The following is a 15,941-nucleotide window of genomic DNA, read 5'->3' as shown; positions in this document are numbered from 1 at the left end:
TATTAAGATCTTTTGCCAAAAGTCATTCAAAAGCTTTTGATAATTTGGGAGTTATGGAAATTGGACAGTAATCGGTTTGACTTGAGCTACCACAAATACACTTGCATAGTGGAGTAACATTACCCATTCTCCAAAAAGGGCTAAAAGAACCTTGTCTTGGTAACTTACGCAAAATAACAGAGCTCAGAAAACTGCAGTCCTTATAAAAAACAAAGAAAAAACATTTAGGTCTACACCCCCATAAGTATCAAGGTCCATCAAGAGAGCTTTAATTTCATGAGATCGAGAAGCCAAACTAGTTAGTTTAGCCTCGGGAAAACGGGAGTGAGGAAGATGAAGTTTCTCATTACTCTGCTTACTGTCAAACACATCAACCAAAAGGGTTGCCTTTTCCTTTGGACAGTGGGTGACTGAACCATCTAGTTTAAGTAAAGGAGGAACTGTTGCATCTACACCAAAGATGTTTCTGGATTGTACCAGAAAGAGTTTCCTGCTTCTTGGTGAAAGTCTACGATGACATGTTTTTCCAAAAGAGGCAAGTCTAATCCATATTGGATACTTGTTCACACGAATAACGCCCTTCATCGGTGATGGTCTGGAAAGTCTCCTTCACTTTTCGTCAGCAGAGGTAGCTTCTTCATGCTGGGGCACACTCCTAAGGTTTAACCTTCTTTGAAATTTATCCAACCAGCCCTTGCTGGCTTTAAATTTGGTTGAAATTTATCCAACCAACTCTTGTTGGCATCAAATTTAGTTAGTTTGGTGGGTCCTGGTTCTGAATTATCACCGCCGTCCATAAATGTGCCGTAGAGCTGCCTGACCTTCTCGCGTACTGTGTTGGTATCCAGTGCAATGTTATTCTTCCTACAGTCACTTATCAAACAGGCTAATGCTGACTCCATTCTTACAATGGCCTTGTTGCAGGAAGTTACTACTCATTTCACTGTCTTGTTTGTCTTGTTAAAAGTGACATTTCCCATTATCCTTGTATTCTTTTTCACCCTTCTTTATGTAGTTAGTGAACGGTAGATTCGTTGATGCTGCAATGGTGGCCTTCATCCTCTTAGCTTCTCCTTCACTTAAGCATGTCGAGGAGTTTCATCTTCTTCAGTGCCCTAATAAGCATCTGCGGCCAGCGCCTGGGTTCACTGTCAGAAGCCTTAAGTGATGCAGAATATTTAGCTATAGGACTTTGAAGCAATTCACACTTTTAGGCAAGAAAATAAATAAATAAAAAATGCAGAGCAATATAGTTTGTGTGTGTGAAATCAAATTAAACAGCATGGGATATTGAATAATGGAGTTTGCTTTAGAGCTATTATGTTGTATGACAGCCAATCAGCCTCCAGGAAACTGATCAACGGACTCTGATTTGTAGTGTCTCCTCTACCAGCTAATAGCGTGTTTTACATGAAATCATCTGGACCAGCTAGGCTACTTTCCTCATGCTTCCCAAGTTTTATGAGCAATTCTGTGCCAGCAGTTCCCGCTACGCATTTTCTTTTTCCCTGCAAACTAAATCTACTGTATACGTTGCATTCTCGCTACCGAACATTATTTCTGTATAGTATTTTTATTGTTATTTTCTTTATTATATTTAGGGCTAAAAATAAATAATTAAAATTGCAGAAAGTAGTAGAAGACTTTCATTGATATTTTGGTGAATGAGATAGGTTTTAACTCCGTAAAATGGGATAAAAAGATTCACTACTGTATATGTTTTAGATTACGTACTATTGATAAGTTTGACAAAACATTCCATCTTTCAGGTTGCTGATTATTATTTCAAAGAGCCATCATGCTGGGGGCTCATTTGATACGCCTTGGGAAAGCATCGGCACACCATGCCGTCCACCCAAAATACTCCTTGACACAAGCCCTGCGGATACTGCAAGTGGCACATTCCTCCTCTAGTGTAGAATACCGTCCTATCAAATCTGTCCTTGTAGCTAATAGAGGTAAGCAATTATTTTCTTTATTGAAATTAACATCTTTTATTTGTTTTATGTTTATTAACAGCAAAGCTCATAATAATGTTTATCAATTCACTATATTGTACATCATTATACATAGGAAGTTTAACAGGTTAATTTGGTTAATATGTATGTTCTGCAATGGTCAACCATAGCAAGTGCTATAGGAGAAATCAAATTGCTACTGTAAAATTGAAGGAAGTAGAATTTGATAAGCTTGTATTTGAGTAATGATACTAAAGTTCAGTTAATTTAGTAAACCATATGCAACGGTACAATCCAGGCATATTAATCCTTCATTAGTCGCCTGAGCTTAACAGAATATATCTGCAGTCACTGCTGAGATGTTTGAAACCTGTGTAGATGATTTCTATCAATATAAAATGATAAATTGAAAAAAATAAAAAAAATAGTAAACTTTACAAATATATTTGGATCACGTTTTAGAAAATGCCTGTGTGAAATTTTTTATATGTTCATATAAATTTACTCTTATGATTATTCAATTATCTATTTCTCGGGCGTTGACCTCACACTGTTTTTTAAAGCCTAAAACTTCTTAGAGATGAGTGTGTATATTACAAGGTCTGTATGCTACAATGTTAGTGGTAATCTCCAGAGAAGTCAACAACCAACTCTGGCAATAGCTAATACAGTTACTGAAAGATTTTTCATGGTATGAAAAAAAAAACTATTCATAACTATCATAGCTGTAAACACACTTCTAGACTTCACCAATCAAAATAGTTTTTAATGCTGTTGATCATTTATATTAATCAATTACCTCATTGAAACTAAAAGGGATAAACTAAGGGCCCTCTAAACATCTTTTGTTCTAAGGAGGTAGTAAAGTGCCTCCAAGCTGTCAGGTGAAGTATGTGGAGGGTTTGGTTGTAGATAAATGTGTTATTGTTTTGAGAAGTCTGTCCACCCTAATTTTTTTTCATATTGGGGAACCACTAAAGTCATCTTATTGATTGGCATAGAGGCATATATATCCATATTCAACAATTCTTGTAGCATGGCATCCAGTACCAAAGGGAGGGGGTCCTATGCCAGAGAAAAAGAAATTGATCAATATAATTTATGGATGTGGCAAACATATCTACATTGGGTTTTCACACTCCTTGACATACTTTGGGATGTAAAGACCATTTATTCAGGGGAATTTGAGATTTTCAGCTCGGTAGAGTGGCCAAAACATTTGGTTTGCCTGGAATGAACCGAGTTAATATTGTTACCCATGACATTAAGTATTGAGGGTTAGACTTCCATTTGCTGAAACCAATAGCTGTTGCAGGCCATGGAGGAGGGAAAAAGATTAAAATTCACTATAGTTTGTTTAATTTCAATTTATTCTCAGCCCTTATATCACCGTCATGAAGCATAGGCTGCCAAGATTATTAGCTTCTACATCTTGCGCTAAATATAAATCTGAGTTTAGAACTATATTGTATTTCAATTCCATTGTCTGATCAAACTATGTATCATCTTTAGAAGTTACTAGCTACTGTATCCCATATAGTTTGTGACCGTATAAAGCCCCCAAGGCCTACGTACATAAATCTCATTAAATTTAATTTTCCCTCATAAATAGTAAATCATACTTGCATATTTAGTGGGGTTGTTTGGTGAATTTCTTTTTATTATAAAACTCCAATTTCTGCATGCAAACTCATTCATCAAAAGATTATCCTTATCCAAGCCCCTCAATCCTTGCTAACTTTCATGCAGTGCACACAACCAGTGAGGCTGTTGGCGAAGACTTGCCTCAAAGATCCATAGGGTACCATTGCACATCGATACCTTTGTGTATGTCAGACTGATGAATATAAAAAAATGGTAGGACAGAACACGAATCCCATACTGTACATGAATAATGGGTTTGTAAGATAAAAAATTTTATAATACAGAATGAATTTGATACTGTATGAGCATTTAGGAATTTAGGAGTACAGTACTTTAAATCTTAAAACTTGTTAACTTAAAAGCACAAGTACAGTACTTCATTAATTAATAAGGATTTAGTTGGTTAGATCTACATAGAAACATGGTGAAGAATATTCCTTACCCATAAGTTTGTTTACAATCTAGTGAACCCTGTATCCCTAAACCTGTCTACTTTTAGTTCATCATCATTAGTTTCTTTTTTTTTTTTTACTTTAAAGGAATACTGTACTGTAAATAGATCTCACAGCATATCTAATTTTTTCTTGTATGTCAAATTTCTTTCAAAGGTCACAGCTGTACTTCATTCCACCTGTTAAACAATTGTTGATAAATATACTTTGGACTGTTACAACAGGTGAAATTGCGATTCGAGTCTTCCGAGCATGCACAGAACTTGGCATTAGGTCTGTTGCAGTTTATAGCGAGCAAGACAAGATGCATATGCACAGGCAGAAAGCTGATGAATCTTACCTAATTGGTAAAGGACTTTCTCCAGTTGAGGCTTATCTTTGTATCCCTGAAATTATTCGCATAGCCAAGGTAAGTACTGTACTGTACAGTAATGCTAAATTGACTGGAAGTAAACTTTATTAAAGTTTTGAAAGTATAGACTGATACTAATGAATGCTAGTTTCTAAAGTTAATATTCTTTCTACTGTATAGTCTGAAAAATAAAGGAAAGTTTTTTTTGAATGTGAGGAAATGATTGAAACTGTTATTAGGAAAGTACAGTACCAACCTCTTGATATTTTAAAAGCAAGAAGTCCTACTCATATTACAAGTATGGATGGTCCTTGCCTTGCCGGGTATTGATAAACATTATTCAGTATTTATCACTGATGACATATTATAATGAAATACTTTAATATTAGGTTTTGGGTTAGTATTGCATTTCCTTAATTTTATGTAAATTTGCCATTTTAGGAAAATAAAGTCGATGCCATTCATCCTGGTTATGGTTTCCTGTCCGAAAGATCAGATTTTGCTCAAGCCTGCTTAGATAATGGCATAAGATTTATTGGACCAGCACCAGAGGTTGTTCAGAAGATGGGAGATAAAGTTGCTGCAAGACAAACTGCTATTAATGCTGGTAAGTGTGTAAAATATGGTAATAATAATGTATCAATATTCTATTACAGTACTTATGAATGTTGAAGCTAGTAGGATTGATCAATTCAGTGGTCTCGACTAAATGAAGCCTAAAAATTAAAAGAGGAAAAGAAAGTGTTAAAGCTCCAAAAAAAAGTGGTAAACCTACCCCACAAAAGGTCTAGGATTACAAGTAAGAGAAAACCAAAGTAGAAATGGAGTTCTAGAGCATAAGAGGGAATAAGTCTCTTAGCTTGGTACTCCAGTATATATCAGTTTCCATGTAGTGAATGTAAAGTGGTAACCGGTATCTTAATGGGTGATTTAGAAGTCAAAAGTTGCTTAAGGTCAGTGGATAGTTAAAAAAAAAAATAAATAAATAAAAAAAAATTTTAGGGACAGAAAACCACTTTGTAGGCACGGAAAATTGAAGTGAAGGAATAGCTAGGGCCATCGATATAACTTGTTTCTTTTTTATTCGTTCTTGTTAATGAGGAAAATAATAAAATTTTACATGCAAGAGAAATATGCCAAATAGAAGTAAAGAAGTCAAACATGAATTTTTGAAAATATAGCAAAACATTGTATCAAAAAGTAGAAAAAAAAAAGTTTAGAAACATTTAGCAATTTCAACTATGTGATCTCTTGAAGACCTTTTTTTTGAAATACCTGTATCCTTATAATTCAATGTTGGGACATGTGAGGAGACTAATTACTGTAGTTGCAGAAAGAATAAAACAATTGAAAAAGTAAGCAAATCATCTAAGGTTTTTGGTCAAGTCAAACTGAGATAGTCCTGATGATACCACACGAGTTGAGGAAGAGGGCATGTGGTGTAAACAACTACTATGTATAAAGAGCAACTACTTGAAAAACTAGAAATAAGTTTATGGTGTGACGCAAAGGTATAAACAGTATGTATAGAGGACAAGGTTACACCATTTTCTCAGATAAACAACAACAAAGGGATCTTTGAAATCATGCAAAGATGATCAGATATCAGTGATGGGCATGTAAAATGTTGAATGTTTTAGCAATAGTAGTTTCCAAAGCTAAGGGATAGTGTTACTCATGCAAAGATGATCAGATGTCAGTGATGGGCAAGTAAAATATTGAATGTTTTAGCAATAGTAGTTTCCAAAGCTAAGGGATAGTGTTACTCATGCAAAGATGATCAGATATCGGTGATGGGTAAGTAAAATATTGAATGTTTTAGCAATAGTAGTTTCCAAAGCTAAGGGATAGTGTTACTCATGCAAAGATGATCAGATATCAGTGATGGGCAAGTAAAATATTGAATGTTTTAGCAATAGTAGTTTCCAAAGCTAAGGGATAGTGTTACTCATGCAAAGATGATCAGATATCAGTGATGGGCAAGTAAAATGTTGAATGTTTTAGCAATAGTAGTTTCCAAAGCTAAGGGATAGTGTTACTCATGCAAAGATGATCAAATATCAGTGATGGGCAAGTAAAATGTTGAATGTTTTAGCAATAGTAGTTTCCAAAGCTAAGGGCTAGTGTTACAAATGCAAAGATGAACAAATATCAGTGATGGGCAAGTAAAATGTTGAATGTTTTACCAATAGTAGTATCCAAAGCTAAGGGCTAGTGTTACAAATGCAAAGATGAACAAATATCAGTGATGGGCAAGTAAAATGTTGAATGTTTTAGCAATAGTAGTTTCCAAAGCTAAGGGGTAGTGTTACTCATGCAAAGATGATCAGATATCAGTGATGGGCAAATAAAACGTTGAATGTTTTAGCAATAGTAGTTTCCAAAGCTAAGGGATAGTGTTACTCATGCAAAGATGATCAGATATCAGTGATGGGCAAGTAAAACGTTGAATGTTTTAGCAATAGTAGTTTCCAAAGCTAAGGGATAGTGTTACTCATGCAAAGATGATCAGATATCAGTGATGGGCAAGTAAAATGTTGAATGTTTTAGCAATAGTAGTTTCCAAAGCTAAGGGATAGTGTTACTCATGCAAAGATGATCAGATATCAGTGATGGGCAAGTAAAATGTTGAATGTTTTAGCAATAGTAGTTTCCAAAGCTAAGGGCTAGTGTTACAAATGCAAAGATGAACAAATATCAGTGATGGGCAAGTAAAATGTTGAATGTTTTAGCAATAGTAGTTTCCAAAGCTAAGGGATAGTGTTACTCATGCAAAGATGATCAGATATCAGTGATGGGCAAGTAAAATGTTGAATGTTTTAGCAATAGTAGTTTCCAAAGCTAAGGGATAGTGTTACTCATGCAAAGATGATCAAATATCAGTGATGGGCAAGTAAAATGTTGAATGTTTTAGCAATAGTAGTTTCCAAAGCTAAGGGCTAGTGTTACAAATGCAAAGATGAACAAATATCAGTGATGGGCAAGTAAAATGTTGAATGTTTTAGCAATAGTAGTTTCCAAAGCTAAGGGCTAGTGTTACAAATGCAAAGATGAACAAATATCAGTGATGGGCAAGTAAAATGTTGAATGTTTTAGCAATACAGTAGTAGTTTCCAAAGCTAAGGGATAGTGTTACTCATGCAAAGATGATCAGATGTCAGTGATGGGCAAGTAAAATGTTGAATGTTTTAGAAATAGTAGTTTCCAAAGCTAAGGGATAGTGTTACTCATGCAAAGATGATCAAATATCAGTGATGGGCAAGTAAAATGTTGAATGTTTTAGCAATAGTAGTTTCCAAAGCTAAGGGATAGTGTTACTCATGCAAAGATGATCAAATATCTGTGATGGGCAAGTAAAATGTTGAATGTTTTAGCAATAGTAGTTTCCAAAGCTAAGGGCTAGTGTTACAAATGCAAAGATGAACAAATATCAGTGATGGGCAAGTAAAATGTTGAATGTTTTAGCAATAGTAGTTTCCAAAGCTAAGGGCTAGTGTTACAAATGCAAAGATGAACAAATATCAGTGATGGGCAAGTAAAATGTTGAATGTTTTAGCAATAGTAGTTTCCAAAGCTAAGGGCTAGTGTTACTCGTGCAAAGATGAACAAATATCAGTGATGGGCAAATAAAATGTTGAATGTTTTAGCAATAGTAGTTTCCAAAGCTAAGGGATAGTGTTACTCATGCAAAGATGATCAAATATCAGTGATGGGCAAGTAAAATGTTGAATGTTTTAGCAATAGTAGTTTCCAAAGCTAAGGGCTAGTGTTACAAATGCAAAGATGAACAAATATCAGTGATGGGCAAGTAAAATGTTGAATGTTTTAGCAATAGTAGTTTCCAAAGCTAAGGGATAGTGTTACTCATGCAAAGATGATCAAATATCAGTGATGGGCAAGTAAAATGTTGAATGTTTTAGCAATAGTAGTTTCCAAAGCTAGGGGCTAGTGTTACAAATGCAAAGATGAACAAATATCAGTGATGGGCAAGTAAAATGTTGAATGTTTTAGCAATAGTAGTTTCCAAAGCTAAGGGCTAGTGTTACAAATGCAAAGATGAACAAATATCAGTGATGGGCAAGTAAAATGTTGAATGTTTTAGCAATAGTAGTTTCCAAAGCTAAGGGCTAGTGTTACTCATGCAAAGATGATCAGATATCAGTGATGGGCAAATAAAATGTTGAATGTTGAATGTTTTAGCAATAGTAGTTTCCAAAGCTAAGGGATAGTGTTACTCATGCAAAGATGATCAGATATCAGTGATGGGCAAGTAAAATGTTGAATGTTTTAGCAATAGTAGTTTCCAAAGCTAAGGGATAGTGTTACTCATGCAAAGATGATCAAATATCAGTGATGGGCAAGTAAAATGTTGAATGTTTTAGCAATAGTAGTTTCCAAAGCTAAGGGCTAGTGTTACAAATGCAAAGATGAACAAATATCAGTGATGGGCAAGTAAAATGTTGAATGTTTTAGCAAGAGTAGTTTCCAAAGCTAAGGGCTAGTGTTACAAATGCAAAGATGAACAAATATCAGTGATGGGCAAGTAAAATGTTGAATGTTTCAGCAATACAGTAGTAGTTTCCAAAGCTAAGGGAAAGTGTTACTCATGCAAAGATGATCAGATGTCAGTGATGGGCAAGTAAAATGTTGAATGTTTCAGCAATAGTAGTTTCCAAAGCTAAGGGCTAGTGTTACAAATGCAAAAGATGAACAAATATCAGTGATGGGCAAGTAAAATGTTGAATGTTTTAGCAATAGTAGTTTCCAAAGCTAAGGGCTAGTGTTACAAATGCAAAGATGAACAAATATCAGTGATGGGCAAGTAAAATGTTGAATGTTTTAGCAATAGTAGTTTCCAAAGCTAAGGGCTATTGTTACTCATGCAAAGATGATCAGATATCAGTGATGGGCAAGTAAAATGTTGAATGTTTTAGCAATAGTAGTTTCCAAAGCTAAGGGATAGTGTTACTCATGCAAAGATGATCAGATATCAGTGATGGGCAAGTAAAATGTTGAATGTTTTAGCAATAGTAGTTTCCAAAGCTAAGGGATAGTGTTACTCATGCAAAGATGATCAAATATCAGTGATGGGCAAGTAAAATGTTGAATGTTTTAGCAATAGTAGTTTCCAAAGCTAAGGGCTAATGTTACAAATGCAAAGATGAACAAATATCAGTGATGGGCAAGTAAAATGTTGAATGTTTTAGCAATAGTAGTTTCCAAAGCTAAGGGCTAGTGTTACAAATGCAAAGATGAACAAATATCAGTGATGGGCAAGTAAAATGTTAAATGTTTTAGCAATAGTAGTTTCCAAAGCTAAGGGCTAGTGTTACAAATGCAAAGATGAACAAATATCAGTGATGGGCAAGTAAAATGTTGAATGTTTTAGCAATAGTAGTTTCCAAAGCTAAGGGCTAGTGTTACAAATGCAAAGATGAAAAAATATCAGTGATGGGAAAGTAAAATGTTGAATGTTTTAGCAATGGTAGTTTCCAAAGCTAAGGGCTAGTGTTACTCATGCAAAGATGATCAGATGTCAGTGATGGGCAAGTAAAATGTTGAATGTTTTAGCAATAGTAGTTTCCAAAGCTAAGGGCTAGTGTTACTCATGCAAAGATGATCAAATATCAGTGATGGGCAAGTAAAATGTTGAATGTTTTAGCAATAGTAGTTTCCAAAGCTAGGGGCTAGTGTTACTCATGCAAAGATGATCAAATATCAGTGATGGGAAAGTAAAATGTTGAATGTTTTAGCAATAGTAGTTTCCAAAGCTAAGGGCTAGTGTTACTCATGCAAAGATGAACAAATATCAGTGATGGGCAAGTAAAATGTTGAATGTTTTAGCAATAGTAGTTTCCAAAGCTAAGGGCTAGTGTTACAAATGCAAAGATGAACAAATATCAGTGATGGGCAAGTAAAATGTTGAATGTTTTAGCAATAGTAGTTTCCAAAGCTAAGGGATAGTGTTACTCATGCAAAGATGAACAAATATCAGTGATGGGCAAATAAAATGTTGAATGTTTTAGCAATAGTAGTTTCCAAAGCTAAGGGGTAGTGTTACAAATGCAAAGATGATCAAATATCAGTGATGGGCAAGTAAAATGTTGAATATTTTAGCAATAGTAGTTTCCAAAGCTAAGGGCTAGTGTTACAAATGCAAAGATGAACAAATATCAGTGATGGGCAAGTAAAATGTTGAATGTTTTAGCAATAGTAGTTTCCAAAGCTAAGGGATAGTGTTACTCATGCAAAGATGATCAAATATCAGTGATGGGCAAGTAAAATGTTAAATGTTTTAGCAATAGTAGTTTCCAAAGCTAAGGGCTAGTGTTACAAATGCAAAGATGAACAAATATCAGTGATGGGCAAATAAAATGTTGAAAGTTTTAGCAATAGTAGTTTCCAAAGCTAAGGGATAGTGTTACTCATGCAAAGATGATCAAATATCAGTGATGGGCAAGTAAAATGTTGAATGTTTTAGCAATAGTAGTTTCCAAAGCTAAGGGCTAGTGTTACTCATGCAAAGATGAACAAATATCAGTGATGGGCAAGTAAAATGTTGAATGTTTTAGCAATAGTAGTTTCCAAAGCTAAGGGCTAGTGTTACAAATGCAAAGATGAACAAATATCAGTGATGGGCAAGTAAAATGTTGAATGTTTTAGCAATAGTAGTTTCCAAAGCTAAGGGATAGTGTTACTCATGCAAAGATGATCAGATGTCAGTGATGGGCAAGTAAAATGTTGAATGTTTTAGCAATAGTAGTTTCCAAAGCTAAGGGATAGTGTTACTCATGCAAAGATGATCAAATATCAGTGATGGGCAAGTAAAATGTTGAATGTTTAGCAATAGTAGTTTCCAAAGCTAAGGGATAGTGTTACTCATGCAAAGATGATCAAATATCAGTGATGGGCAAGTAAAATGTTGAATGTTTTAGCAATAGTAGTTTCCAAAGCTAAGGGCTAGTGTTACAAATGCAAAGATGAACAAATATCAGTGATGGGCAAGTAAAATGTTGAATGTTTTAGCAATAGTAGTTTCCAAAGCTAAGGGCTAGTGTTACAAATGCAAAGATGAACAAATATCAGTGATGGGCAAGTAAAATGTTGAATGTTTTAGCAATAGTAGTTTCCAAAGCTAAGGGATAGTGTTACTCATGCAAAGATGAACAAATATCAGTGATGGGCAAATAAAATGTTGAATGTTTTAGCAATAGTAGTTTCCAAAGCTAAGGGATAGTGTTACTCATGCAAAGATGATCAAATATCAGTGATGGGCAAGTAAAATGTTGAATGTTTTAGCAATAGTAGTTTCCAAAGCTAAGGGCTAGTGTTACAAATGCAAAGATGAACAAATATCAGTGATGGGCAAATAAAATGTTGAATGTTTTAGCAATAGTAGTTTCCAAAGCTAAGGGATAGTGTTACTCATGCAAAGATGATCAAATATCAGTGATGGGCAAGTAAAATGTTGAATGTTTTAGCAATAGTAGTTTCCAAAGCTAAGGGCTAGTGTTACAAATGCAAAGATGAACAAATATCAGTGATGGGCAAGTAAAATGTTGAATGTTTTAGCAATAGTAGTTTCCAAAGCTAAGGGCTAGTGTTACAAATGCAAAGATGAACAAATATCAGTGATGGGCAAGTAAAATGTTGAATGTTTTAGCAATAGTAGTTTCCAAAGCTAAGGGATAGTGTTACTCATGCAAAGATGAACAAATATCAGTGATGGGCAAATAAAATGTTGAATGTTTTAGCAATAGTAGTTTCCAAAGCTAAGGGATAGCGTTACTCATGCAAAGATGATCAGATGTCAGTGATGGGCAAGTAAAATGTTGAATGTTTTAGCAATAGTAGTTTCCAAAGCTAAGGGCTAGTGTTACTCATGCAAAGATGATCAAATATCAGTGATGGGCAAGTAAAATGTTGAATGTTTTAGCAATAGTAGTTTCCAAAGCTAGGGGCTAGTGTTACTCATGCAAAGATGATCAAATATCAGTGATGGGAAAGTAAAATGTTGAATGTTTTAGCAATAGTAGTTTCCAAAGCTAAGGGCTAGTGTTACTCATGCAAAGATGAACAAATATCAGTGATGGGCAAGTAAAATGTTGAATGTTTTAGCAATAGTAGTTTCCAAAGCTAAGGGCTAGTGTTACAAATGCAAAGATGAACAAATATCAGTGATGGGCAAGTAAAATGTTGAATGTTTTAGCAATAGTAGTTTCCAAAGCTAAGGGATAGTGTTACTCATGCAAAGATGAACAAATATCAGTGATGGGCAAATAAAATGTTGAATGTTTTAGCAATAGTAGTTTCCAAAGCTAAGGGCTAGTGTTACAAATGCAAAGATGATCAAATATCAGTGATGGGCAAGTAAAATGTTGAATATTTTAGCAATAGTAGTTTCCAAAGCTAAGGGCTAGTGTTACAAATGCAAAGATGAACAAATATCAGTGATGGGCAAGTAAAATGTTGAATGTTTTAGCAATAGTAGTTTCCAAAGCTAAGGGATAGTGTTACTCATGCAAAGATGATCAAATATCAGTGATGGGCAAGTAAAATGTTGAATGTTTTAGCAATAGTAGTTTCCAAAGCTAAGGGCTAGTGTTACAAATGCAAAGATGAACAAATATCAGTGATGGGCAAATAAAATGTTGAATGTTTTAGCAATAGTAGTTTCCAAAGCTAAGGGATAGTGTTACTCATGCAAAGATGATCAAATATCAGTGATGGGCAAGTAAAATGTTGAATGTTTTAGCAATAGTAGTTTCCAAAGCTAAGGGCTAGTGTTACAAATGCAAAGATGAACAAATATCAGTGATGGGCAAGTAAAATGTTGAATGTTTTAGCAATAGTAGTTTCCAAAGCTAAGGGCTAGTGTTACTCATGCAAAGATGATCAGATGTCAGTGATGGGCAAGTAAAATGTTGAATGTTTTAGCAATAGTAGTTTCCAAAGCTAAGGGTTAGTGTTACTCATGCAAAGATGATCAAATATCAGTGATGGGGGAGTAAAATGTTGAATGTTTTAGCAATAGTAGTTTCCAAAGCTAAGGGATAGTGTTACTCATGCAAAGATGATCAAATATCAGTGATGGGCAAGTAAAATGTTGAATGTTTTAGCAATAGTAGTTTCCAAAGCTAAGGGCTAGTGTTACAAATGCAAAGATGAACAAATATCAGTGATGGGCAAGTAAAATGTTGAATGTTTTAGCAATAGTAGTTTCCAAAGCTAAGGGCTAGTGTTACAAATGCAAAGATGAACAAATATCAGTGATGGGCAAGTAAAATGTTGAATGTTTCAGCAATAGTAGTTTCCAAAGCTAAGGGATAGTGTTACTCATGCAAAGATGAACAAATATCAGTGATGGGCAAATAAAATGTTGAATGTTTTAGCAATAGTAGTTTCCAAAGCTAAGGGCTAGTGTTACTCATGCAAAGATGATCAAATATCAGTGATGGGCAAGTAAAATGTTGAATGTTTTAGCAATAGTAGTTTCCAAAGCTAAGGGCTAGTGTTACAAATGCAAAGATGAACAAATATCAGTGATGGGCAAATAAAATGTTGAATGTTTTAGCAATAGTAGTTTCCAAAGCTAAGGGATAGTGTTACTCATGCAAAGATGATCAAATATCAGTGATGGGCAAGTAAAATGTTGAATGTTTTAGCAATAGTAGTTTCCAAAGCTAAGGGCTAGTGTTACAAATGCAAAGATGAACAAATATCAGTGATGGGCAAGTAAAATGTTGAATGTTTTAGCAATAGTAGTTTCCAAAGCTAAGGGATAGTGTTACTCATGCAAAGATGAACAAATATCAGTGATGGGCAAATAAAATGTTGAATGTTTTAGCAATGGTAGTTTCCAAAGCTAAGGGATAGTGTTACTCATGCAAAGATGATCAAATATCAGTGATGGGCAAGTAAAATGTTGAATGTTTTAGCAATAGTAGTTTCCAAAGCTAAGGGCTAGTGTTACAAATGCAAAGATGAACAAATATCAGTGATGGGCAGATAAAATGTTGAATGTTTTAGTAATAGTAGTTTCCAAAGCTAAGGGATAGTGTTACTCATGCAAAGATGATCAAATATCAGTGATGGGCAAGTAAGTTGTTGAATGTTTTAGCAATAGTAGTTTCCAAAGCTAAGGGCTAGTGTTACAAATGCAAAGATGAACAAATATCAGTGATGGGCAAGTAAAATGTTGAATGTTTTAGCAATAGTAGTTTCCAAAGCTAAGGGCTAGTGTTACAAATGCAAAGATGAACAAATATCAGTGATGGGCAAGTAAAATGTTGAATGTTTTAGCAATAGTAGTTTCCAAAGCTAAGGGCTAGTGTTACAAATGCAAAGATGAACAGATGTCAGTGATGGGCAAATAAAATGTTGAATGTTTTAGCAATAGTAGTTTCCAAAGCTACGGGATAGTGTTACTCATGCAAAGATGATCAGATATCAGTGATGGGCAAGTAAAATATTGAATGTTTTAGCAATAGTAGTTTCCAAAGCTAAGGGATAGTGTTACTCATGCAAAGATGATCAGATATCAGTGATGGGCAAGTAAAATGTTGAATGTTTTAGCAATAGTAGTTTCCAAAGCTAAGGGATAGTGTTACTCATGCAAAGATGATCAGATATCAGTGATGGGCAAGTAAAATGTTGAATGTTTTAGCAATAGTAGTTTCCAAAGCTAAGGGCTAGTGTTACAAATGCAAAGATGAACAAATATAAGTGATGGGCAAGTAAAATGTTGAATGTTTTAGCAATAGTAGTATCCAAAGCTAAGGGCTAGTGTTACAAATGCAAAGATGAACAAATATCAGTGATGGGCAAGTAAAATGTTGAATGTTTTAGCAATAGTAGTTTCCAAAGCTAAGGGGTAGTGTTACTCATGCAAAGATGATCAGATATCAGTGATGGGCAAATAAAATGTTGAATGTTTTAGCAATAGTAGTTTCCAAAGCTAAGGGATAGTGTTACTCATGCAAAGATGATCAGATATCAGTGATGGGCAAGTAAAATGTTGAATGTTTTAGCAATACAGTAGTAGTTTCCAAAGCTAAGGGATAGTGTTACTCATGCAAAGATGATCAGATGTCAGTGATGGGCAAGTAAAATGTTGAATGTTTTAGAAATAGTAGTTTCCAAAGCTAAGGGATAGTGTTACTCATGCAAAGATGATCAAATATCAGTGATGGGCAAGTAAAATGTTGAATGTTTTAGCAATAGTAGTTTCCAAAGCTAAGGGATAGTGTTACCCATGCAAAGATGATCAAATATCTGTGATGGGCAAGTAAAATGTTGAATGTTTTCGCAATAGTAGTTTCCAAAGCTAAGGGCTAGTGTTACAAATGCAAAGATGATCAGATGTCAGTGATGGGCAAGTAAAATGTTGAATGTTTTAGCAATAGTAGTTTCCAAAGCTAAGGGCTAGTGTTACAAATGCAAAGATGAACAAATATCAGTGATGGGCAAGTAAAATGTTGAATGTTTTAGCAATAGTAGTTTCCAAAGCTAAGTGCTAGTGTTACTCGTGCAAAG

At 34.7% G+C, this 15,941-nt stretch overlaps 1 protein-coding gene across 4 annotated transcripts in view; it reads left to right on the top strand.

Annotated features, from left to right (window-relative positions):
• The window catches only part of PCB (Pyruvate carboxylase), a 183,359-nt gene that overhangs the window by 99,732 nt on the left and 67,686 nt on the right, over nt 1–15,941 (top strand). For all 4 annotated transcript variants that reach the window (XM_068383658.1, XM_068383655.1, XM_068383657.1 and 1 more), the window contains exons 2-4: nt 1,770–1,958; nt 4,279–4,463; nt 4,848–5,013. In XM_068383658.1, coding sequence (XP_068239759.1) covers nt 1,799–1,958; nt 4,279–4,463; nt 4,848–5,013 — 511 coding nt within the window. In that variant the 5' untranslated portion in view covers nt 1,770–1,798. The remainder of the gene's footprint in view (nt 1–1,769; nt 1,959–4,278; nt 4,464–4,847; nt 5,014–15,941) is intronic.

Source organism: Palaemon carinicauda, chromosome 1, assembly GCF_036898095.1.
Source record: "Palaemon carinicauda isolate YSFRI2023 chromosome 1, ASM3689809v2, whole genome shotgun sequence".
In the NCBI taxonomy this organism is placed as follows: Eukaryota; Metazoa; Arthropoda; class Malacostraca; order Decapoda; family Palaemonidae; genus Palaemon; species Palaemon carinicauda.
Note: the sequence above shows the minus strand (reverse complement) of the source record. Positions and strands in the feature narration are given on the sequence as shown.